This window comes from Arvicanthis niloticus, chromosome 7, assembly GCF_011762505.2.
Source record: "Arvicanthis niloticus isolate mArvNil1 chromosome 7, mArvNil1.pat.X, whole genome shotgun sequence".
Taxonomy (NCBI): Eukaryota; Metazoa; Chordata; class Mammalia; order Rodentia; family Muridae; genus Arvicanthis; species Arvicanthis niloticus.
The window spans coordinates 77,965,458-77,991,073 of NC_047664.1; the positions used below are offsets into that span (position 1 = coordinate 77,965,458).

At 45.4% G+C, this 25,616-nt stretch overlaps 1 protein-coding gene across 6 annotated transcripts; it reads left to right on the forward strand.

Moving 5' to 3' along the window:
• The first annotated feature begins 4,611 nt into the window (after positions 1–4,611).
• Positions 4,612–24,978, forward strand: Rest (RE1 silencing transcription factor). 6 transcript variants are annotated; one of them, XR_013111896.1, is made up of 6 exons: positions 4,612–5,009; positions 7,102–8,008; positions 14,270–14,353; positions 19,230–21,490; positions 21,875–21,945; positions 24,301–24,978. XR_013111896.1 is itself a non-coding variant. In XM_076938704.1 (5 exons), exons 2-4 carry the CDS (start codon positions 7,111–7,113, stop codon positions 21,455–21,457), a joined length of 3,210 nt encoding a protein of 1,069 aa, XP_076794819.1. In that variant the 5' UTR covers positions 4,612–5,009; positions 7,102–7,110; the 3' UTR covers positions 21,458–21,490; positions 21,875–24,978. The 6 variants fall into 6 exon arrangements, 4 of the variants coding, with proteins under 4 accessions (XP_076794819.1, XP_076794820.1, XP_034365317.1 ...); XR_013111895.1 differs by having other exon boundaries at positions 19,230–21,945; XM_076938704.1 differs by having other exon boundaries at positions 21,875–24,978.
• The last annotated feature ends 638 nt before the right edge of the window (positions 24,979–25,616 follow it).

Genomic DNA, 25,616 nt, shown 5'->3' on the forward strand with positions numbered 1-25,616 from the left:
GGATAGTTCTAAAAGAAAGGAGGGAGGAGAGGAGGAAGGAAGGGAGGGAGGCAGACAGGCAGGCAGCCCTGGAGGAGCTTGTAGAAAGGTGATCTCCAGAGCAGAACACTGGTTTGGATCTGCAGCCAGGGTTCAAGGAGGCTAGTGCCGGACATGGGAAAGAGGTAAACTCCAAAAGCAGGCAGGAGAGAGGCCACCTCAGCCTCTGGTTCTCTTGCTGTCTGGGTCCCTTCTCAATACGTAGAAGACATGTACTTGGCCTCTGGAGGATCTGACTCTGTGCTACAGTTATCAGAACCAAAGGGCAGGATCCAGCAGGAAGGCAGGGGAAAGGATACTGCAGTAAACACGACCAAGCCACAAGACCAAGCCACACTCAAAATGCCTTTACTGTCAAGTACATTTTTTTTAAGACAGGGTTTCTTGGCTGACCTGGAGCTCACTATATAGACCAGACTAGCCTTGAACTTAAGAGATTCGCGAGCCTTTGCCTCCAAGGGAATGTATGAATAATCCAAAGGCTATGATATAGCCTTAGCCTTTGCCTTCCAAGGGAAGCCTGCGCGCCTGCTCGTGTGTCTTTGTCAGAGGACAGTTTGTGGCAGTCAGTTCTCCCCTTTCACCCTCACCCTGCCATCGAACTCAGGTCCTCTGGCTGGGCAGGAAATGCCTTTACCTGATGAGCCACCTCATTGGCCCTTTTATTATCATTTGAGATAGTTCATGCATTTCTGATTGGCTTGAATTTCCTATGTAGCTAAGGACATTAAATTCTTCAGGTGCATAGTTGTGTGTGTGTGTGTGTGTGTGTGTGTGTGTGTGTGTGTTCAACTGAGATCAAAGCTGAATATCTTCCTTGATTTCTTTCCACCTTATTTTTTTTGAAATAGAGTCTCATGGAACCTTGAGTAAGGTAAAATAAAAATACCTGAGGCAGACGCAGGCTAATTTCCGAGTTCTATGTCAGTCTGGATTACTTAGTGCAGTGGTTCCCACCCTGTGGGCCTTGGCCCCTTCAGAGTCCCGTATCAGATATCCTGCATATCAGATATTTACGTTACGATGTACAACAGTAGCAGCATTACAGTTATGAAGTAGCAACAAAATGATTTTATGGTTGGGAGGGTCACCAGGATATGGGGGACAGCATTAGGAAGGTCCCTGATCACTGATTGATTTAGAGAGTTCCCTGTCATCCAGGGGCTACAGAGTGAGACCTGGTCAAAAAAAAAAAAAAAAAAAAAAAAAGGCTGGAAACAAAAACAAAATTTAAAAAGAATATTCAGAGTTTTTATTTCTTGCTTCTCCGCCAGGAGCTTTACGTTGGAAATTCCTTAGCAAGTAGGGGTCGTTTACCTCATTCCTTCACAGACCACGTCTTTCCTTTTATTGGTGACTGCAGAGGTCAGACAGAAATGTCAACATCAGGATGGAATATTGTACTCTAATTTTTAATCAACATAAGCCTTGAAGCAGACACAGCGTTTAGAGCAGGTTATTAAAATCCAATAGTGCACTGATGTGGGGTCAAACTAAGCCCTTTTCTACAGAGAAGATGAAAGGGCTGGGAATGAGAAACACATGGACATTCGAAAACAATATTTTACTGAGCTTTGAAATCTTTCTGAAGAAGAATGCGATTCTGAGTATAAGATAATTGAAAAAAAAAAAAAAAAAAAAAGACCGCTCGGAATATAAGTCATTCACAGAGCAAAGTCTTTATCCTGTAGATCTTAAATTTTGGAGACAGTAAGATAGATTGTAGTCTGTCGAAAACAATTAAGAATTCTTGTTTTTAGGACCAACCTCTTCTCTCTCCCCCCACCCCCGGAAGTCTATAGATTTGTAATCTGGCTTTGAATTTGACCTCTGGCCTACATGTCATGATAATTTGGGTCACTTTGAATATTCCATCCCTTGGACAATAGCCTCTGCAAATGTTAAATGAATGCAGCAGCCTTGAGCCATTGGTCTATTTGCATCACAATACGAGGGACTAAATCCACAATTAATAGTCCATTTCCAGTTAGCAGTCAAACTGAGGAAAAGAAGGACTTTCATCTGGGAATTGGAAAAAGCCAGGTTTTATTTTGTGCCCTTTTGGACATAAAAGAAATAGTTCATGTCTTCTTTCTTTTCTGTTTCACAGACTGGGTCTCTCTGTAGCTTTGGCAGGCCTAGAACTTACTGTGTAGACTAGGCTAGCTCAAGACCTGGGATCCCTCTGTCTCTGCTTCCTGAGGGCTCTGATTACAGGAAAGTGTAAACTCCCCTCAAATCTGACAAGTTTAGTAGAAGCTAAGCCTGGGCTACTTGAGACTATTTGAGCAATCGTACGTATGCATGCACGCAAACACAAACACCACCACCACTGACGATAACAACAAATCCAACAAATACATAAATAAGAAAATCATTTACAATCCAGGCATGGTGCTACATGCCTTTAATCCCAGCATTCAGGAGGCTGAGGAAGGCAAATCTCTGAGTTTGAGGCCATCTTAGTTTACAAAGAGAGTTCCAGGACAGCCAAGGCTACACAGAGAATCCCTGTCTTGAGGAACAAACAAATAAAAAAGAAAATCATTTACAAACTGGAGAGACGGCTCAGTGGTTAAGAGCCATCCAGAGTGGTTAAGTCCTTCCAGAGGACTCAGGTTTAATTCCCAGCACCCACATGGCAGCTCACAATGGTCTGTAATTTTAGCTCCAGGGGCTCAGGCATCCTCACAGAAAAAACACCTTTTTTTTTTTTTTTTTTTTTTTGGAAAGAAAAGTCTAAAAGATAAAAGGAGAAAAACACTTAGTCTCAAATTAGATTTTTTTTAAAAAAAAAAAGGAAAGGTGGATTGGGGTTAAAGACAGTTGGGGGATTCTCAGCACTGCAAAACCTGGTTTGTCTATCCAAGCCTTAAACCCAGTATTTGGGAGGCACAAGCAGGAAAAGCAAATGTTCAAGATTATTTCAGGTTACAAAACTAGGTTTGAGCCACTGTGCCTGGCTCTTTTTTGAGACAGGGTCTCATGTATCCTAAACTGGCCTCAGACTAGACCAGCTCTGTAGCTGAAACATGACTTTGAACTCCAGGCCTTTTGCCTTGAACAACCCCCAAGCATTTGGATTACTGGCCCAAGCCACCAACCAGGTTTCTGTCTTCACCAGTTCAATGGGAAGGAGTTATTGTTTCATTTGCTTTTTATTTATTCTTCCTCAATTTTATTCCACTAAGAGTTCTTTTCAAATCTGATTCAATGCATGAGGCTTGCACTGAAAAGACCTTGGTGCACAGCGGCCTACACCTGTCAGACCAACACTCCAGAAGTGGAAAGACCACGATTTGGATGCCTGCCTAGAATACATAGGGAGACTGTCCCAGAAAAAAAAAAAAAGCCGTTGAAATCTTTGTCGGTCAAGTACCTTAGTGCCTCCATTCAATTTTGTGCCAATTAGTAACATATTGGAGGGTTCTTTGGAAAGATGTGTTCTACAGCGTGCCTGGAAAGTGAGGTAAAGATGTCCGAGAAACCAGAAGTTCTTCCAATCCCTTAGCAGCCACCTGCTGCTACCTCTGTTGTAATGCTAACAATAGGTTCACACATTTAGATCAGGTAATGCCAGCCTTGAAGGCCACCAAGAGCTTTAAACCTTAGTTGGTAGTTCACTGACTACAAATTAAAGGCTACATGGCCCACGTTTCAGGAAGACATTAAAAGCAGGCTAAGAAGGCATTTCAGGTGAGAAGGAACAGGACCTGAGACTCCCTGTCCCCATTATAAAGACGGCAGGCACTGAACTCGACTTGGCTTTGTCTCAACTCCCACAAGTACTGAATTTCTCCTGGTTAGAGTTTGAAATTTGAAAGCATTTTACCTCATGAAGCTTAAAATGATAGTTAAGCATAAAGATCTGTAGGCAGGGACTTTAGATTTGTTTCTTTGAGAAAGGTCTCACTTTGTAGCTATGGCTGGCTTGATATTTGTTGCCTAGTACACTAAAGCTTCAAGCTCTCGGCAATCCTCCTGCCTCTGTCTACTGAATTCTGAGTCTGATTACAGACAAGAGCAATCCCTCCAATTTTCCTAGTGGTGGTCGATGACCTGGATCTCCGGGTGCTCAAGCTTTTCAAGTAGGATTACAGGAATGTGCAGCCAGGCCAGATCTTCGGGTTTTGTCTTGTTTTTAATTTCTTGGACTAGTGTCCCTAAGTAGTCCAGGCTGATCTTGAACTCCGGCCTTTAACTCTTGATCCTCCAGTTTCAACAGTATTCTGAGTGTTGGGATTACCGGCGAGAGCCCACACGCCAGGCCTGAACAGTATTTTCCGGGGCTTCAGCCTTACTTAAGAGGCCAGTGACAATACTTTTCAAGAGGGCCGTCAATGCTTGCACGTTTTTCTCCAACAACCCCATACACTCACGGATAAGGCTAGGGGGAACTTCTGCTATTTGTTTATAAAAGAAAGAAGCACAGGAAGTAGGTTCCGCCCCTTTAATAAGCCTAAGGCCGAAGTGGGGGGCCCGGACGGATTAGGTGAGGTTCCCCCAGGCGCGCCCCCAGGCAGGCCGGGAGTCCACAACGAGCCTCCGGGCCGAGGGGCGGGGCGCGTTTAGCGGCCACGCGCGCGGGCGGGGAAGGGGGCGTGTCGGCGGGCGCGCGCGGACGGCGAGGGGGCGTGTCCGGCGGGCGGGCGGCGGCGGCGCGGGCCGAGTGCGCGGCGCAGCGTCCTGTGCTGGAATGTGCGGCTCCCGCGAGCTCGCGGCGCAGCAGCAGACCGAGCGCCGCCGAGGCCGCGGGCCCCAGACTCGGGCGGCCGGGACCGCAGCGACGGCAGGACCAGGGCCGGCGGTCTGATCCCGTTCCGCGATCGCACACCGGGTCGCTTAGGGCCTCGACGCCCAACTTTTCCCGGCTCTCCCTCCCCTCCCCCGAAAGTCCAGCAACAAAGAAAAGGAGTTGGAGCAGCGGCGGCGACGCGGGGGCGGCGGTCCGTGGCCGCGCAGCTAAGAGGGTAGGACGCCGCGGACCCGGGAGAGCGACGGGGGAGGGGGACGGGCTGGCGCGGAGCGGCGCGAGGCGCTGTCCAGGGCTGATCTGCAGATACTGTGGCTCGGGCGGCGCGGCGGGCGGGCGGGCGGGGGCGGGATCGAGTTACGGAGCGAGTCACGGGCTGGGCCGGGGGCTGGTGCGGAGCGGCGTGGGCACTGGTCCCCAGCGGAGCACGGGGCGGCCCTTCCGCACGGCGCTGGGATTCGGGGCCACGGAGGCCGGAGCGCCGCTGCTGGTGGCCGCGGTCCTGAAACTTCCCCCTCCGCCCTCCATCCGCCTCGGGCCCACCGCCCCGGGCCCCCGCCGGCGTCCCAGGCTCGCCGCCCCCTCCCCCAGTCGGAGCAGGGCCGGAAGGCGGCCGCCCCGCTTGACTCAGCCCGGGGCACGGGCGGCGCCGCCGGCGGGCTGGACAGCGATTTCTGCGGCCCGCGCTGGCTCTGCGCGGTGGAGGAGCGAAGTTCGCAAACTTCCGGGCGCGGGGGCGGCGGCGGCCCGCGTGGGGCCCCAAGCATCGACCGGGGGCCGGCAGCCTCGGGAGGGCGCCGCGGAGCCCCGGTACAGGCCCGATCGGACGCCGGTAGCGAGGTAACTTTCCGCCCAGTCCCGGGTTAGTGCGGGCGGCGGGGGAGGGGGCTGCGGGGCCGCGGCCGGCCGAGAGGCGCCTCTAGGGTGGTGGGCAGCTCGCGAGGACGGAGCCCAGGCACCGCCCGCGGGCTGGTGGCGGAGAGGAAGCAAGAGGGCCCAAGTTTGCAAAGAGCTGCTTTGTGTTTGGTATTTTGAGAAAATGGCCGAATGCCTATTTCAGTTAGGAATGCCGCCGCCGAGGCCGGCGCTGGTGGCAGCGGCACATAGGAATTCCGTGCAACACGTTGCTCTCGGGCTGTGCTTTGCACTGTCGGCCCGAGAAACGTGGAGCTTCCTTGGAGTGTGGCAACTGAGGTGCGTGGGGAGCTTTAGAGTGGATGTTGAGGTCCGTTGTGGAATCCGTGGGGCTGTTGAACTAGGGGAGAGCTGTTTCCTGTGATGGCATTCGGGTTCAACTTTTTGTTGGGGCATGTAACTGAGCGAGCTTGTGTTTAGACTCTAGGTGAAGCGGCCCGCTTTTCTTATTTTCGGTTTAAGGTTGTCTTTTAGTACTTTTTTTTTTGTTGCATATCTTGCCTTTAATAATTTTTAAGGGTGGGGGGGCACTGAGTTCGAGACTAGTACCTTTGAGGCTGGAGGTTGAGACCATTTAAAAACTCAACTTGTTTTCAAGAAGGTGATCTGTAATGGCTTCCTCTAGGCAAGTAGGCCAAGTCAAGCACAATGCGCGTAAGTTGGTTGACGTGTTGAGTGGCACGACTCTTAGGGAGTTTTCTAACAACAAGAAGCACTTTAAAACTTCCCCTTTTGTGGGAAAAAGGGATCCGTAACCACCCCTTTAAATTGAGAATCATAAAAAAGTAAAAATCTGTTACTTTTTCAGTTTATTCTTTTACTTTTAGATTTAGTTGAATTCTCATGAAGTCTTCCAGATTTCTTGATGTGCTCATTAGAGGCACAGAATCGCCTGTGGGGTTTTTTTTTTTTTTTTTTTTTTTTGAGTTCTCATTCAGACCATTGAACTGTTGAAAGAGAGAAGTGAGAAAACAATAGTTAACTATTCAGTGCTTTGGTTGTTAAAAGTCATTTTAGTTAACATTAAAAACGTTAGCCACCAGAAAGAAGGTTGACACACTTGCATGCGGTGTAGACCTGATGGGTCAAAGAATTGCCATTTCTTTTCTTTCTTTTTTTTTTTTTTTTCTGGGTGTAGGAGAAACAGTTCCTCATCTGTATGCTTTTGTGCCTGCAATAAAGAGAATTGAAAAGTAACAGCACCTTGCCCAAGCCTACCTAAGTGCTAAGATTACATGCAGACACCACCATACCCAACAAGAAAAGCATTTTAACGTTGTTGTTAGAAGTTAATGAAGCGCGTTGAATTTTTAACGGTTACATTGGAAAGATACTTGCTTTGGGTATTGAGGGCGTTATTTAATTTTTTTTTTTTTTGGTTACGCGTTATCCAGCATACAGTTATGGCCACCCAGGTGATGGGTCAGTCTTCTGGAGGAGGAAGTCTCTTCAACAACAGTGGCAACATGGGCATGGCCTTACCCAACGACATGTATGACTTGCACGAGCTCTCCAAAGCTGAACTGGCCGCACCTCAGCTCATCATGTTAGCCAACGTGGCCTTGACTGGGGAAGTGAGCGGCAGCTGCTGCGACTACCTGGTTGGTGAAGAGAGACAGATGGCCGAGTTGATGCCGGTTGGAGACAGCAACTTTTCTGATAGCGAAGGAGAAGGCCTCGAAGAGTCGGCGGAACTAAAAGGGGACCCCAGTGGGCTGGAAAACGTGGAACTGAGAAGTTTGGAGCTAAGTGCTGTAGAACCCCAGCCTGTATTTGAACCATCAGCTGCCCCAGAAATGTACAGCGCAGCAAATAAAGACCCCCCTCCTGAAGCACCCGTGGCAGAGGACAAATGCAGGAATTTGAAGGCCAAGCCCTTCCGCTGTAAGCCGTGCCAGTACGAGGCGGAGTCTGAAGAGCAGTTCGTACATCACATCAGGGTTCACAGTGCTAAGAAGTTTTTTGTGGAGGAAAGTGCAGAGAAACAGGCCAAAGCCAGGGAATCTGGGTCCTCACCAGCTGAAGAGGGCGAGTTCTCCAAGGGCCCCATCCGCTGTGATCGCTGTGGTTACAATACCAACCGGTACGATCACTACACAGCACACCTGAAGCACCACCTGAGAGCCGGGGATAACGAGCGCGTCTACAAGTGCATCATCTGCACGTACACCACCGTCAGCGAGTACCACTGGAGGAAGCACCTGAGAAACCACTTTCCCAGGAAAGTCTATACCTGTAGCAAGTGCAACTATTTTTCAGACAGAAAAAATAATTACGTTCAACATGTTCGAACTCATACAGGTAAGAGAGCCTAAATTTTATTTCCCAAAATGTGATTTCTTTTATTTTTATTACTTTTTTTTTATGTTTTTTTTATTTTTTCGAGACAGGGTTTCTCTGTGTAGTCCTGGCTGTCCTGGAACTCACTCTGTAGACCAGGCTGGCCTCAAACTCAGAGATCCGCCTGCCTCTGCCTCCCAAATGCTGGGATTAAAGGCGTGTGCCACCACCGCCCAATTTACAGGTTATGTAAACTGAACACTAAGATCCACTGCAGTTTCCCAAGGGAATTGAGGGCTTAGAAGAGACAGCTTACTGATTAGCCTTGTGTAGTGTATTGAAGGCAACTTTATATCCCCATCCTATTTTTGAAACAAATTCTAGCTCTGGGTGTCCTGAAATTCATGGTTGGCCTCAGATCCTCCTGCCCCTCCCTCCTAGGATTAAAGGTATGTAGCACATGGGCCGGGCACCTCTGTTTGAAACAGGATCTCTGTTAGCTCAGACTGGCCTTGAACTCACTAATCTTGTGGCTGAGGCAGCTTAATTTCTGATATTTCTGCTTCCACTTTGTAAGCAGTAGGATTACAGGCATGGCATGTGCCACCATGTTTGGTTTATGAAGTTAGGGTGGAAAACTGGGGGTGTCTTCATCACTGCCATCTCTCTACTGAGCCATTTTCTCACATTTTATGTGTATGAATAGTTTGCCTGATTGTATTTGACTGCACCGGATTCGTGCAATGCCTTTAGAGGCCAGCAGAGGGCATTGCATTGCCCGGAACTCTAAGGTAGGTGGGTTTTGAGTGCCATGTGGGTGCAGAAAACGGAGCCCTGTGCCTTAGAGTAGCCAGTGTTCATCACCATTGAGCCATCCCTAGCCCAGAGCAGACATGCAGTTGAAGCTGTTTTCCTAAGAGAGCAAGCAAGCATACCTAGGAGAACTTCTTTTCAGACAAGAAGCATTTTTCAGCATATCCCCATACCTACAGGTTTTGAGGACTTTCTGGCCCAGAAGTATAAGTCTGAGGAGGCTTTCATGGTCCATCTCCCCAGACCAGAAAGAAGTTTCAAGGGGGTTGGAGAGATGGCTCGCCGGTTAAGGGCACTGGCTGTTCTCCAGAGTCTGCTAAGAAAGCTTATCCTGGATGTATTGATGTGTGACCTTGGCTGCCGAGCCCCCTCACTGTATCATCCTGTCCTCACACTCTGCCTCTGGATCCTGAGTGCATAGATCACAGGTCTGTGTCACCACGCCCATCTTTGTTTTGTGAGACAAGGGTTTGTTTGAGCAGTAGCTGGGGGACTGCTGAATTCTTGCTTCTTGAGGTTCTTATTAACAAGTCAAGGAAGATAGGTGTGAGCCACAAAGTCCTAGAACTCAGAGGCTCTCCTGCCTCAGCCTTCTGATGACTAAGACAAGCGACTGTATACACTGAGGGGACGGATGTGCTTAGTTTTATTTGAAGAATTACTTCTTGGTTGGATGTAGTATAGGGCATAGAGAGTCTTTAACTGAAATAGGCATTCAGCCATTTTCTCAAAATACCAAACACAAAGCAGCTCTTTGCAAACTTGGGCCCTCTTGCTTCCTCTCCGCCACCAGCCCTCGGGCGGTGCCTGGGCTCGGTCCTCGCAAGCTGCCCACCACCCTAGAGGCGCCTCTTGGCCTCTGTTCTGTTTATCAGAATTGATTCATTCTGTCCGATACAAACAAGAGTTGATGTATCTGTCAACCCTAGAATGGAACTTTTCGTTCGTATGTATGTATGTATGTGTACAAAGGGTGGGAGTGTGCTTTGGGCAATTTCAGAAATGTGGTTGGGAATTCTGCTCTGGTCTCAAAGTGAAATTTTGTTAACTGATTTCTTTTTTTTAAACTCAAGTTTGTGGCTGTGGCTACCTTGAATCCCAGTGAATTCCAGGACAGCCAGGGCTACACAATGGAACCCTCTCTGGGGTAGCGTGGACTGGAGGATAGGGTTTCGGGGGACAGGGGACAAAACAAACTAGAAAAACTCAAGTCTGCTGTTGTAAAATCCAGTCCACTCTAAAGACCCACTGATGTAACACACGCAGTGGGGAAGTACTGAATGGCTTTGGGTTCTGAAATGGGACCATTTTTCCATAAGACTGGAAACTGTGCAGTGAAAACACTGCAGTTCCTTACAGCAGTGGTCTGTGTGAGCCAGGGCTCCTAACTGCTGCATACACAGCCCACAGTGCTCTGTGCTGAGAGCCGGGCTACAGTAACAGCAGTGGTTTGCTGCATACACAGCCCACAGCGCTCTGCGCTGAGAGCCAGGCTACACATAGGACTGCCAGAAACAGCTCAGATTTGATTTTTATTCTTAGGATATAGTCCTGGCTGGCCTGAAATTCACAGAAACCCACTTGTCTCCATCTCCCAGTTCTGGGATCAAAGGCTCGTGCCACTACACCTGGCTTAGACTTTGAATTAATTTCAGTTCTTCAGAAACATTTTATTGCCAGTTGTTTTGAAGCCCACTGTATGAAGGGATTGTTGCTTGAATCTTACCCTGTGGTGACCAGATTGTGTCAGCCAATTGTTAAGCTAAGGTCATCTATGCTGTCTTATCCAGATGCCGCGTACTCTCCCTGCTGCTTTAACGACTTGTCTTCAACTTCAGAGGCTGGTAGTGTGCTGATTATGCAGAGGACCTGAATTCAGTTCCCAACAGCCAAGGCTTAGAGCTGCCTGGTCTTGGCAGGCACCTGTGCGGACCAACACCTTGGCACACAGAACCTGGGAAAATCCAAAAACAGACATGGTGAAGCAGTCTGGCTTCAATCCCAGCAGAAGCAGACAGATTCTAGGTTCAAAACCAGTTTTTTTTTTTTTAAAGGGTTTTTTGATACAGGGTTTCTCTGTGTAGCCCTGGAACTCTCTCTGTAGACCAGGCTGGCCTGGAACTCAGAGATCCACCTGCCTCTGTTTCTGGGTTGCTTCGATTAAAGGTGTGTGTCACAACACCCACCCAGCTGGAGCCAGCCTGGTCTTGACATAGTTTTCTTTCAGGTCAGCCAGGCCTACATATACATAGTAAGACCCTGTCTAAAAAAATTTGAAAAAAATGTAAAAATTTAAAATCTTTGGTTCGGTGGTTAGAATTAAATCTAGCATTTGGAGGCAGAGGCAGGTAGAGAGCTGCAATTTTGAGGGTATATCTGTCTGTCTGTCTGTCTATCTCCATATCCATATATGTAGTTGCAAAGTAAGCCAGGTGACATGATGAGACCTGGCCACAAACAAAAATAGTAGAGAGAGTAAATAGACAGGTAATAACTGGTTCACTGTAAAAACCGGTTTTTAAAAAAAATGGTTTGTTGTGACAATCCTGCTGGTTCTACTACAGACAGACCGCGCTAGACAGTATGTAGAGTGCTGTGGGCACTACAGTACTATTCTGGCTTAGTAATTTTATTTATTAGCCAAGTATGAATGTATATACCTTCAGAACTGTTAGGCTGCTGAGGCCTTTAGGAGGTCTGCAAAGCTACATGAGGTCCCAACACTCCAGAAGCTGAGGCCAGGGGGATCTTTAGTTCAAGGTCAACCTGGGCTTCACAATGAAGCCCTGTCTCAGACCCAAGAAGGGGGAAAAAAAAACCTTACTAAAGAGCTCAAGTATTTTCAACAATAAATTTCACTTGTTGATTGAAGAATAGTTCTAATAGGAAAAAAAAACCAAATTTTTTTTTTTTTTTTTTTGGTTTTTCGAGATAGGGTTTTTCTGTATAGCCCTGGCTGTCCTGGAACTCACTCTGTAGACCAGGCTGGCCTTGAACTCAGAAATCCACCTGCCTCTGCCTCCCAAGTGCTGGGAATAAAGGCGTGCGCCACCACCGCCCGGCTTTTTTTTTTTTTTTTTTTTTTTTTTTTTTTTTTTTTTTAAAGATTTTATTTTAAGCTAGTGTAGCAGCCCACACTTACCCTAGCACTTAGGAAGCCTATGCAGGCCTCATCTATGGGATTACCCAGAGCTACATGGTAAGGCCCAGTTTTGAAAAACAACCAAACAACAAAGATTTTAATTAAGAGCGTGTGGGAGTGGAGACACTAGAGTTATTTCCTAGGAAGGAAGAAGTGTTGGGTTCCCCCACAGAATCATTATTTGTTTAGTTTTAGCTTGTTTGAGACAGGGTTTCTTTTTGTATCCCCAGCTGTTCTGTAAGTTGCTGTGTAAACAGGCTGGCGGGGAAACTGCAGAGACCCACCTGCCTCTGCCTCCCTAGTGCTGGGGTTTTAAGGCCAGTGGCACTTTTTAAAAGCTTTCCTTGAGTGCTTGCTTATCAGTGCAGCAATTGTGAGCCACCTGCTGTGGGTGCTGGGCGCTGAATTTGGTCTTGGAAGCATTGTGAGCTCTCTTAATGAAAGACCTGTCTCACCCCTGCCCCACTTCCTTTAAAAGATTTATTTTTAGTTTTGTTCTTTGAGTGTGTCACAGTGTATGGGTGTCTGTGGAGGCTCTCTAAGAACGTAGTATTCCAAAGAGCTCCATGGTACACACCATGTCAGGGACATGGGTATAGGGAACACAGCAAACTCAGATCCTTTGGAAGAACACAGTTTTTAACTGCTGAGTCATCTCCAGCGCCCCTCCCCCCTTTAAGTAGGCTCTTGCTGTATACCTCAGGTGGAACTTGAATTCCAGATTTTTCTACTTTAGCTCCTAGGTACTGAGAGTATCATGTGAGCATACCCATTTTAATGATTGTTTTACATGGGGGGCTATCTATTACATAACTTTGAGCCTTTAGCTACCCAATTGTGGTTGTTAGGGAGGATATAGGGTTTCTCTGCATATGCCTGGTACTCACCGAGATCTGTCTGCCTCTACCAACAGAGCTAGAATTAAAGGTGAAGATGCCACACCCATCTCTCTCTCAGCAGAGCTGGTGATGACCTAAGGCTTTCCTGTCTTCTGCACATACTCTGCAGCTGAGCTACAGCTCCAGACTGATCTTCATTTCTGAGTGTAGGAATGTAGCGATGCATCTCTCTGTCAGGAGTCTGAATGTTCAGGTTGTTTCTGCACTTTGGGCATTAATGTCTGTCAATTCCTTCCATCTTTGAGTCGTGGAACTCAAATCATCTTTGATTAACGTGGAACTCAGGTTGACATGTTTGGCAAGGCCCAGTGCCAGCTTTGCCTGCTGGCAGCCTTGACATCCCTGCCTGTTCTTAGCGTAGCTGGGCTGGTGGTGCAGGCCTGTAAATGAAGCGAGGCAGGCAGGTGATGAGATCAAGGCCCATCTTGGCCTCAAAATGAATGAAAGGCCACCTCTGGTGACTGAGCCCTGGCTCCAGATAAGATGCTTCTGTTAGAGCTGAGTCACTGGTGCCCTCAGCTGTCCTCTGAACACCGTCTAATGTTACATCACTCTGTATGTTATTCTATGTTTGTAAAGGTAACTCCACGAAATGCAGGGTGGTGTATGGTCTCGGCTGTTGTCCCTGACATTCTAGAGGTAGAACGAACATCTGGGTGTCTGGTGCCCTAGGAAGCCAGAAGATGGCATCAGACTGGAACTGACATCTTGGATGGTTGAGCTATATTATGGGTTCTCGGCACTGAGCTGTAATTCTTTGCATGAGCAGAAGTTTAACTGAGCCATCTCATTGGCCTGGCACTGTTTTCAACTCTCCCTTGGGTCATGCTGCATAATAGTTCCTAGTTGAGAATGACTCCAGATTCCCCCCTCCCCCGTGTGTGTGGATTTGGGGGTGCATGCTACCACTCAGATCTAATTTAAACTTACAAAATGTGATTAACTGATTCTGCCAGTAATGGGAGAGGAATCACTTTGCTCAAAGTTGTTGAGCTATGGTTATGGTGACATACCTACTTTATAGTCCTAACTCTTGGGAGGCTGAGGGAGGAGAGTCAGTTCAGGGTCGTACCTGCTAGTTAGGGCACATGCCTGTGACCCTACATGTATATATTGGGAGTCTGAGACAGTATGACCACAAGTTCATTGCTTGTTGCACACTTTGGACCCTGTCTCAAAATAAAGTGGAAGTCAGCTGAAGATAATATAAATCTATATTCAAGCAGAGATAGGGATGGAGTGTTTTGGCTAGCCTGGACTACCTAGGAAAATCTGTTCCAAAAACCAAAATAAAACCTAGGTAGACTAACCCCCAAACACTGAAATGCCTACAAGTGTGTGTGAGAGAATAGTTACACTGCTGAGAATTCATTTTTGGTTTATTTTTACATACTAAGCATCTTTAACACTGTCGTCATAATTTTGCAGGGGAACGTCCTTATAAATGTGAACTTTGTCCTTACTCAAGTTCTCAGAAGACTCATCTAACTCGACACATGCGCACTCACTCAGGTTGGTAAGAGATGGTGACAGCCAACAGTTCAGGAAGTTGTCATTTTTATTTCACTGTTGAAAACTACCTTTATAAAGAACTTCTTGTAGAACTGAAGTTGAGTTGTTTATAACTTACTGGTTTTGGAGGTTTGTTGTGTGTTTTTTTTTTTTTTTTTTTCTCTGCTGTCTGGAACTCACAGATCCACCTGGCCTTGCCTGGAAGTGTTAGGGTTAAAAGTGTTTGGGTTAAAAGCCTGTGCCACTCTGCCAGGCAAGACCTGCCTTAAAAAAGCAAAACCATAATGGAAGTGGGTAGGGGGTAAATATGGGTTCTCTTAGATCAGACTCTAGAACAAAAGATATGTGAATTTATTTGCATGCTTTTTCTGGGAGGGCTTTCTTTGTTTTTCTTTCTGAAGTTTTATTAATAGTGTTGGAGTATTTTGCCTGTAAATGTACCATGTGGGTGCAGTTCCTATGAATGCCAGAAGAGGGTGACAGATCTCCTGGGAACTGGAGTTTACAGATGGTTAGGAGACACTAAGTGGGTACTGCGAACTAAACTTGGGTCCTCTGCAAGATCTTAACTTCTGAGCAATCTCTTCAACCTAAGGGTTCCTAATATTTGTTAGAACTGGGAAGAGTTCTACACAGTTCACAGGTGAATTTATCCCCCCCCCCCTTTTTTTTGATTGTGTGTGTGATAAAGTGATTATCTAGGGCTGGGGTGATTTCTCCTTAGTATTTTGCTTATCTTTAACTCTGGTGCCAGGGGATCTGAAGCCCCTTCAGGCTGCTGTAGGTACTGCGTGGGTATGGTGCACAAATACATGCAGGCAAAAGACCTCATACATACAAAAACAAAGGACTAAGCATGTAGCATAAGCTTTCCTTATTCTCTTCCCACGTCAGTTTCCTTATTGCTTTTATTATGAACTTACTTGTGCCAGCATAACTGGCTGATCCCTTCCCCTCCCCCTTTCCTCTCATCTTTTTTCTACGTTGTCTCATGTAGCTCAGGTTGAAGATGACCTTTAAACGTTTGACTCTCTTATCTCTGTACATAGCTGAAGATGTCTTTAAATTCTCAAGCCCCTGCCTTCACTTCCCAGTTCCTGGGGCTAGTCATGCACTGTTACCCAGTTCAGTGGCGCTAGGGAGACCAGCGTACAGATAAATGTAAAGAAGATGATGATGATGCAGTTCACGCACAAGTTCACACAGTCACACAGTGCTAAAATAGCCTTGGTCACTGTTTCCAGTGGTCTCTGTTCCCAGGACATAAAAGGCAGATTTTGGGGGGCTGGATAGATGCTTCAGCACTATAGAGGCCTTAACTGTTCTTGTAGAGGACTTGTGTTCAGTTTCTAGCACCCAGGTCAGGTAGCTCATAATTGCCTACAGTTGCATTTTCAGGGAACCTGATGCCTTTTAGCTTAGGAGTGATGGCTATGACCCCACAGCTGTGGGAGGCGAGCACTGAGCATTGGTTTTGTTTGCTGCAAATGCTCCCAGTGAGGGAAGCTCGCCTGAGAACTGCTCATGAAGTTAGTTCTGAGGCAGTTTGCCACCTTGGAGGCTTCACTTGAGGCCTCTAGGACTGGGCAGCAGCTGCTGGTTCATGCTTGTTCGTGTGTGCTGCCTGGAGGGCTGGTCTGGAGCTGCTGCTAAGTTGTATTTGGTGTTTGCCAGAGGTCTGAACTGCTATCAGAGATCGAGCTTGCCCCCAAAGAACTACTGCTGAACTTCCCCCATATCCTGAGAACGTTTCTTTTCCACTGCCGTGGCTGGGAGGTGGGCTAGAGTAGAGGCAGAACCCTTATTAAAAGTAGGCTGCAAAAAAATGGAAGCCTACACCTGAGGTCATCTTCATGTGCCTGATGTACAGAAACTTATGCAGGACAACCCCTCCCCTCCCCCCCACTGCACACACAAATAATAAGTTAATCTTTTAAAAAGTATATAATGATGCTTTCTACGTGGCTCACTTCACAAGTAAGGATGCTGGCTGTCGTTCAGTTCCCCAGACCCACATGGTAGGAGAGAGAACCAATTCCTGTCAGGTTGGCTCTGACATCCTCACATGTTAGGTTGTGCCCTATTGCCTCAACACAAACATGTATAAAAACTCAAATGGCGCTGATACGCTGGTATGTGACTGTAGCCTGCCCCTTGAGGGTCAAGCAGGAAGAAGGTTGAAAATTCAAGCCAGCCTAAGCCATAATACTGAACCATCCCAGGCGGCGTGGTGAGGTTAGCCTTAAAATCCAAGGGACTAAAAATAAATGAAGGTTAGTTAGCCTGGCATCTCTGGAGGGCAGCGCCTGTTTGGCTGTGACTTACTTGATCTGATCTCTCTATCCAGATTCAGAATACACAGCCTGGAGGGTGCGTGTGCTAACTGTTTGCTGTTTGAGAGAATCAGTAATCTGTCCTTGAAGACCATGGTTACCTTTCTTACCTTTGAGTCTCTCAAAATGAGAAGTTAGAATTTAATTCCAGATGTTTCCCAATATTCCATCTTTCCCCCTTTCTGTGATGTTCTCTGAGCTTTGAATTATGTAACATAGATCTCTCATTTAGGGCCCAGCGTGTTATCATACTCTGGCCAGTTGTAAGTCTGATCTAACCTTTCTAGCTGCAGTAAGAATCTTGTTTAACTCTATAGATATAGACACTAATATTAAGAAGGCAGTTTGCAACATGACTGTTACGTAAAAAGTAGAGTACGTGCACACCTAGGGCCTATGACCTCCCCAGGAATTGGCTCTTGATCAGATTTACATAAATTTTTTTCAAGACAGGGTTTCTTTGTAGCTCTGGCCATCCTGGAACTGCAGTACCAATTTTTAAAATCAAATTTAATGAATTGATTGTGTATGTGTGGCTGTGCCTTCATGCTTGTGTGTAGAGACTGTCTAGGGACAGCTCCGCCTCCACTGTGAGTCTTGTCCTCCAAGCTCTGAAGCTTGTCGAGAAGTGGCTTACCTGAGGGGCCATCTTGCTGTCTCCATTTTTTTTTTTTTTTTTTTAAAGGAGTGTGTTCAAGATTGTTGGCATTACAGGTGTGTGCCACCCTGCTGGGTTTCATGTGGGCCTGAAGATTGGATCTAAGGCTTGGTGTTTCTTTCCTTTTGGAGACAGTCTCAGGCTGGCCTCTCTTAATGTACCTGAAAGTGACCTTGAAGTCCTTTCCCCCAGATGACTGTTAGTGTGCTAGACAGGTACCACCAGGCCTGGCCTGCCCTGTTGTTTTGCCCAGACTTTCAGTGAGCAGTTTGAGCCCCGCACATTGCCTGCTGGCTTTGTTACCTTGTTCAGATTACTGCTTGCAAGACTCTATCGAGCACAATTGCTTTTCCTGACATTTTTTTTTTTAACTGTAGAAATGATTTTTAACCTCTAGGCCACCAGTCTGCATCCAGTCTGTCTGTCTGTTAAGCAGATATTTGTTTGCATTTATTTACAGCATTACTGCCAAGGACGCTGTAGGGCCAAAGTGGAGGAATGCATGTGCTATGGAACCATCCACACCTTCCTGCAGACTGCCAAGGCTAGGGCACTGTGCTCGCCAGGCCAGCTCTTCCCCGACGACTTACTTTTTTTTTTTTTTTTTTTGAGACAGGGTTTCTCTGTGTAGCCCTGGCTGTCCTGGAACTCACTCTGTAGACCAGGCTGGCCTTGAACTCAGAAATCCACCTGCCTCTGCCTCCCAATTGCTGGGATTAAAGGCGTGCGCCACCACTGCCCAGAGACTTACTTTCTTCGGCTTTTTTTTTTTCCCTCCACATTTTGAGATAGGCTCTTGTTATGTTATGGTGCCTATACTGGCCTATCTGAATACAGTGGTCCTCTTGCCTCAGCCTCTTGAGTAGCAGGGATTATAGGGATTACAAGTGCCATGCCTATCTGAAACTCTGAATTTAACATGGCAAGAATTTGTTTTATGGACCTACTTACCTAATTTGAGACACCTTAGTAGGCTTTGAGGGAGAGTTGGGATTCTTTCAACAGACATTTCTAATGGTGTATTCTATAATGTCACAGGTAAGCTTTATGTCTAATTTTGCTTATGGAAAACTTGGATAATAATGAAGATGTTTGAAAGATTAATTTTCATAAATGTCAATTTCCATTTCTCTACTATGCTTTCCATTGGACCTGTGGGGTATGGATACCAATTGGTAATATTTACTAGAGTGTGATCTAGTTGGGTATGTATTCAGGTAGAATTTTTTTTTTAATGCTTTTAATTTTGGGTGGGTGGGGCCTGGTTTTATTTGTGTCTGTGATTGTGACTGTCTGCTTGTGTTACACACCGTATCTATTTGTATGCAACCACTCAAATTTAGTTAGTTTCTTTTTTATAGAGAAGTTGAGATAGAAAAAAAATCACTTAAGTTTTCTAGTTGACTTCAGACTTGTTTTTTCTTTAAAATCGTCACTCTGCTATTCGAGAAGCTTGCCGAGTGCAGCTTTACTCACCTTGAGGTGATGGGTGAAGGTTAGATTTATTCCCTTTAGCCAAGGCAGAGCCTTAAAACAGACTTCTAGCCTGTGACCGAAACTCCACCCCCAGGGTCACCTTACAGATGCCAGTGTTTTCTATTGTTACATTTTACTTTTGGTTAAGAGAATTCTAGAGGGTGAGGAACAAAAAGCAAAAGCAGTTTTCTCTCTGAGTGGCCATGTTGATTACTCCTCCAATTGATTTTGAAACTCAAGCCTCCATCCCAGATAGAGAAAAGTTATACAAATAAATATGGAAAGTATAAGGTGCATGATCGAGTCTTCCAATAAGTGCTTTGTGATTATTTTATATTTATAACTCCGTGAGGATATTTTAATGTTGACTTGTGTCTTTTTATCTCTGACATCTTTTCTTTACCTTTAGGTGAGAAGCCTTTTAAATGTGATCAGTGCAATTATGTGGCCTCTAATCAGCATGAAGTGACCCGACATGCAAGACAGGTTCACAACGGGCCGAAACCTCTTAATTGCCCTCACTGTGACTACAAAACAGCCGATAGAAGCAACTTCAAAAAACATGTTGAGCTGCATGTTAACCCACGGCAGTTCAACTGCCCCGTGTGTGACTACGCAGCTTCCAAGAAGTGTAATCTACAGTATCATTTCAAATCTAAGCATCCCACCTGTCCCAGCAAAACGATGGACGTCTCCAAAGTGAAGCTAAAGAAAACCAAAAAGAAGGAGGCTGACCTGCTTCACACTGTCACCCACGAGAAGACAGAGGCTGAACAAACGAAAACAAAGGGTGATGTGTGTGGGAAGAAAAATGAGAAACCCGTGAAAGTCGTGGGAAAAGATGTTTCAAAAGAGAAGAAGCCTTGTAGCAGTGACTCGGTGGTCCAGGTAACTACTAGAACTCGGAAGTCAGCAGCAGAGACTAAGGCAGCAGAGCTGAGACACCCAGATGTACAAACAGGAAACAATCCAGAAAAGTCCTGTAAAGCCAAGAAAAACAAAAGAAAGATGGATGCCGAGGCCCATTCCTCAGATGAGCCTGTGAATGAGGGACCAGTGACAAAAAAGAAAAAGAAGACAGAGAGCAAATCCAGAAACAGTACCGAAGTGCCAAAGGGTGGCAGCAGAGTGGAGGAGAGGAAGGGGGACAAAAAGCAAAGTACTTCTGTTAAAAAAGGTGCAAAGAAGACGACTCTCAAGACTAAGACAAGTAAAAAAGGTGGCAAACTTGCTCGGAAGGGGGTGGGGCAGACAGAACCTCCTTCCTCTACGTTGGCACAAGTTGGGGTGTCTCCAGTCCCTGCACTCCCTCAAGCGGTGGCCACCCTGTCAGGATCTACTCAGACAGAGCCTCCTTCTCCCATGGATACTGCTCAGACAGAGCCTGCTCAGATGGAGGGCTCCCAGACAGGGCCTCCTCAGGTGGAGCAACCTCTTCCCGGGGAGCCTGCTCCAACGGAGCCATCTCCTCCTGTGGAGCCTCCTCAGGTAGACCCACCTTCCTGCCAGGAGTCTCCCCAGAGGGAGCCTCCCCCTGCCATGGAGCTTGCTGAAGTGGAAACATCTCCAATGGAGCCTTCCCAGATGGAACCACCTCCCAATATGGAGCCTCCCCCTTCCAATCTGGAGCCTCCCCCTCCCATGGAGCTGCCTCAGGTGGAGCCACCTCCTATGGAGGATTGTCAGAAAGAGCTGCCTTCTACGGAGCATGCTCAGACTCAGGTTGCTCAGACAGTCCCTACTCAGGAGGGATCTGTTCAGGAGGAACCCTCTCCTGTCTCAGAGCCACTTCAAGTCAAGCCAACCAAAAGGTCGTCTCCCCGAAAAGACAGTGCAAAGGAGAAGTGGAACATGCTGAGTGAGATGGCACGGCAGGAGCAGGTCCTTATTGAAGTCGGCCTAGTGCCTGTGAGAGACAGCAAGCTTCGGAGGGCAAGCAAGAGTGCACAGGACCTCCCGGCCCCACCTTCACCGCCGCCAACGGGAAACCAAGAAATGGTCTCTGAAGGGGAAGGAAATAAAGTATCCCCTTTCAAGAAAGTGAGAACAGAGGAAGCCTGTGAGAGTCTAGCTGAGCTCGCTGCTCCCAAGGAGTCCACCAGTGTTTCATCCTCTGAACAAAACTCACATGTGCCAGATGGGGAAACATTACACAGCAAGTGTCAGGCTGGCTCCACTGGGGTTTGTGAAATGGAAGTGGACACTGAGCAGAAGACAGACAGTGTCCCTGTGAAAGACTTAGTAGAGCCAGTGTCACCTCTTACTCCAACAGTGGAACGTGAAGCCGAGTCACCAGCTGTAATGGCTTCCCCTCCTATCACTTTGGCTGGAAATGAGTCTCAGGAAATTGATGAAGATGAAGGCATCCATAGCCATGATGGAAGTGACCTCAGCGACAACATGTCAGAGGGAAGTGATGACTCAGGGCTGCACGGGGCCCGGCCAGCGCCACATGAAACTACATCAAAAAATGGAAAGGCAGGGTTGGCTGTTAAAGTAACTGAGGGAGAGTTTGTTTGTATTTTCTGTGATCGTTCTTTTAGAAAGGAAAAAGACTATAGCAAACACCTCAATCGCCATTTGGTGAATGTGTACTTCCTTGAAGAAGCAGCTGAGGAACAGGAGGAGCAGGAGTAGCTGAGCCTCGGGAGAAGCACAGTGTGGACCTTCGTAAGCCTGCCTCTAATAATTTTCGTTTGACTGTAGACAAATGCAAGCTTGCTTTAATTAGTCTCCAGTGCTGAGTTTTCAGTAAATAACATTCTTTTTCTTAGGACTGTACATCTGTTTAGTGATTGCTGCATAAATCTTAGCACATCCTAGGGAGTTAATGTAAGAAAACAGATCCGTAACTAGTTCGTGCAGTCAGGTGAAAGGAGAGTAAGATAAGATGGTGGAACAGGCCATTTGCGCTGTCTGCCTACAACCTGTCAGGTTTTCTGTTCTTTTCACTGTAGTTCCTAATTTTTAGTTCCTTCTTTAGATTGATAAAAATTGGCTTAGTAAATTACTTGAATTTGCCTGCTTTATATAAATAAAGTTAGCACTTTACAGTTTCTTTAGAGATGAAAAAAGAGATTTAAATTGGAGAGAAATTCTCAACATTGGACATTGTATCTGTCCAGGTAATTGCTTCCTAACTTGCTATCAATATTTTGTGTTTATATGTTAATTGTTATAAAAAGTGATTTTTTTTTTTTTTGTATTTTTTTATTTTGGTGCTTTTCTGGCTTAAGATGTTGCACATGGTTCTTGTTTTTGTTTCTTTAACCTATGCAGTTAATCTCCCTTGCCCCGAGAAACAGCATTGTGTTAAGTAGTAACACTCTATACATATATGCATGCTTTTTGTTTTTTCCCTTTTTGGAGGGATACTTTTAGGCTTGTTTGCAAAGAGCCATTTTCCTTTTCTTTGCTGCAATAGTCTTTTTTTTTTTGCAGAACAATAGTGTGTGCAAGTTTATAAGCAATGGAACATGCAGGTTCAATCCATTGTTTTGGTTTTTGTTTTGCTTTATTATTTTTTTATTTTATTTTGAATTTCACCTCTTATCTATGCCGGAATTAGTTGCATATAAGTTATTTTGAATGGTAAGGATATGTGTAATTCCACGGCTTTCCAGTCTGATTTTTTTTGTTGTTGTTGCAGTAAGCCACTAGATGCATATTGAACAAAATTTGTCTCAAAAATTAGCCACCAGAGTTACTTTGCTGTTTCTAGCTTATTACCGAGTGATCATCCTCTGAGGAGTTTGCTTCAGTAGATGGTTGATGTTGGGATGCTATTCTACTGAGTAGAGAACTCCAAGTGATATTTGGAAGCAGCAAACCTGCCATGAGACGTAATTATCCTTCAGACTGTAGACTATCAGTTGTGAGAAAGCCATTGTGGTCACATGACTAGTCTAGTTGAAAGTGCTGAGTACCAGCCAGCAGCTGCTGCTGCTGCCAGTCAGTACCGAAAAGGCTGATGTTAACGAAGTGCAGTCCGGATTGTCAGCATCCTATTTCTCAGGGATCGCCACAAACTAGTGGGTGTCCTCGCTGTCCCTGTGAGACAGCCTCTGTACAGGAGAGTCCTTAAGTGGATTGTACCTGTCCTGGTATTCCTCTTGGGGCACTATGAGAAACTACATGTACTCCAGAACGGGTTCTCTGTGTTCTCCAGAGGATGAAAGTGCCCAACATGGACTTTTCTTACTGGTAGTAGTATATTAAGTGTGATCCCAGTAGGGATATGTGACATTTTGATGGAATAACCTCTGTGTATTTCATTTATTTTACCTGGCGATCTCTGAGCAGGCTTCAGATGTTGACAGTTGATGAACGGTGTTAACAAGCATTAATGTGTGGGTGAAGGGCTTGGTGAAATTCTGAGTGAAGTTTTAGTTCAAGTTGGTTAAACTTGGAATTGACTGGGAGGCCAAAGATTTAAAAAGTAGAAGATTTTCTCAAGACACAAGTTGTGTGATAATGGTGTGTGTTTTGTGTGTGTGCATGAGACTTGGTAAATGTTGAATTCTAGGCTCCGACAATCATTGTAGTGCAGATCAGACTGCAAGTATTTATGTTTTAAATTTAAATTATAAAGCTAGTTAAGTCTTTCTAACAACTAGTTTTAATGTTCATGAGCAGATTTTGCCTACATTACCTTTTCAAGATGTTGAAAAAGATGCTTCCACAAGCACAGGTTGGAAGCTGGGAGCTGGTTGGTTCTAAGAAGAGGTTTTTGTGGATTCTTTGTTGCAAAGGAAAACAATGCCTTCTGGGGATTGACTAAGTTTTAATCTAGTCTTTAAGATTAGAATTAAAAAAAAAAAAACAAAAACAAAAATACAAGGGAAATGAAACCTCATTAAATTAGTCTTTAAAAACATTGTTACCTGAAATTGAGTGGGACTTTTGAGGGCTTTCTTCCAGAAAACAAGGACTGGGTCCTCAGGCCTATATTAGGCCTGACCCTTGGTGCCATGTATTTGTACTTAAAATCATTTCAGTGGAAAGTATCTTAGTGATTGAAACTTGTAGTACAGTTGGGAGTTCTTCCATTTGAAAACTGATACTTGCATGGGATTGTTTGAATCTTGTTTTCTGGTCTCTCCCCTTTCCCATTACTACCCTCATAGTCTGAAGGTAGATTTTTCTCTTGATAAAGGAACACAAAAATGAACATCTTACTTGTAAATCGATATCTAGTACCTAGTGGTAAACTTGAAATGGTAGAATTCTTTACAGCCTAATCCTAGGTAGCCTTAGAGAAATGTATCATAATTATTTTTTTGAACCTGTATTCACCTTGTCTTTTCAAGATATCTTAAGTTATATTTTCTTTTTCAGAGCTGCTTTTTATTTTGGGGCTACTTTTTTTTTTTAAACTGAGGGGTAATTCATAAAAGGCTATGTTACTTTGATGAGACCTTTACAACTTTATCAGATTGTCTTTTTCTAGTCTTCCAAGGATGGTCATTTTGCTTTTTTAGATTTACTTTTAAAGTCATGACATGGCTCCTTCAAATGGAAAGTAATGCAAAGTAAAGCCCATGCTCCCCTCGTCTGCTTCACTCTGAATGTGGACAACAGAAGAAATGCCTTGCTGTTAGCACGGAAATGCTGAAGAAACTCTGCTTTCTTTGCAAAAAATCAAGGTACATCTAGGGTTTCCTGGTTGACTGAGCACATGAGGTGAGCTGATAGTCTTAGTTCAGAGTGATCTGATTGTATAGATTTTCAGTCTGTACTGCTGGCTAAGTGTGATAGCCTCTACAGTTCTGTGTATGCCCATAGGCTCCTGTTAGTTACTGAACTCTTAAAACTGGTATTGTGACATTACAACAATGTTTTGCGCCAATTTTATAAACCTTTACAGTGCAATATGTGTTACTTTTCTAAGGCAAACCAAAGGTATATTTCTCAAGGTTCTGCTGCCTTCAGCAGCATTTGATGGAGGATTTTTTTTATATACATTTGTAATAGATAGAGATGAAACAGATTGCAGTTTGTTTTTTGTTACTTTTTTTTTTTTTTTTTAAATTGTAAACCATGTACCAAGTTTCTGGTCAAGATCGTGTAGGATAAGTTAAACATAATTGCATTCTATTAACCAATATGAGTGTATTTCTTATACATATAGTTACATTGAAATAAAGTTCTAAAAACTATCAGGCCTTTGTTTATTATTAGTGTGTCAACGAAGCCAACATCCCCTCTTTGTGTAACTGGGACTCTATTACACCTTGGTCTTGTTTTGTTTTTAGTGCTGAGGATCAAGCCCAGGTCTTGTTCATTGTAGGCAGGAGCTCCATCACTCAGCGCTGTCTCCAGCAGTGTAGTTATAGTTTAATACCTGTCAGGATGGACGTGGGTAATGGAGAGCATGGCTGGTAGGGTCCTGGTGGCTCTAGGGGTTAGGAATGGCACCAAGGTGTTAGTGTCACGCACGGTATTATTATACCATCACAGTGAGATGGGTGAGATGGCGTTCCAAGCATGTCAAGAGTTCCCTAATCATAGTGCAAACTGTCTGGCTACTGTAAATAAGAACTGATGCTGAGCAGAGATTATAAGTAAGTTTGAGCTACAATGTTGCTGTTTTACATGTGCTTTCATCTGCAAATCTTTTAGGTCCCAGATGCTTTGTGCAGTTAGTTTTACAGAGACAGGAAGTACAAGCTTGGTTGTTTTTTTAATAAATGAGGGAAGTTTACAATGTATAGATACTGTAATAGTTAATCTGGAGTCTGTTATCCAGGGTCATCCTGCCAGGGAGGCAGAGAAAAACCACTGAGATGGGGGTTTA

Excerpts from the sequence above, each read along its gene's own strand:
- Rest (XM_076938704.1), top strand. The coding sequence starts at position 7,111 with ATGGCCACCCAGGTGATGGGTCAGTCTTCTGGAGGAGGAAGTCTCTTC. Across the intron at positions 8,009-14,269 it reads ACATGTTCGAACTCATACAG|GGGAACGTCCTTATAAATGT; the intron begins GTAAGAGAGCCT and ends ATAATTTTGCAG. Across the intron at positions 14,354-19,229 it reads ACACATGCGCACTCACTCAG|GTGAGAAGCCTTTTAAATGT; the intron begins GTTGGTAAGAGA and ends CTTTACCTTTAG.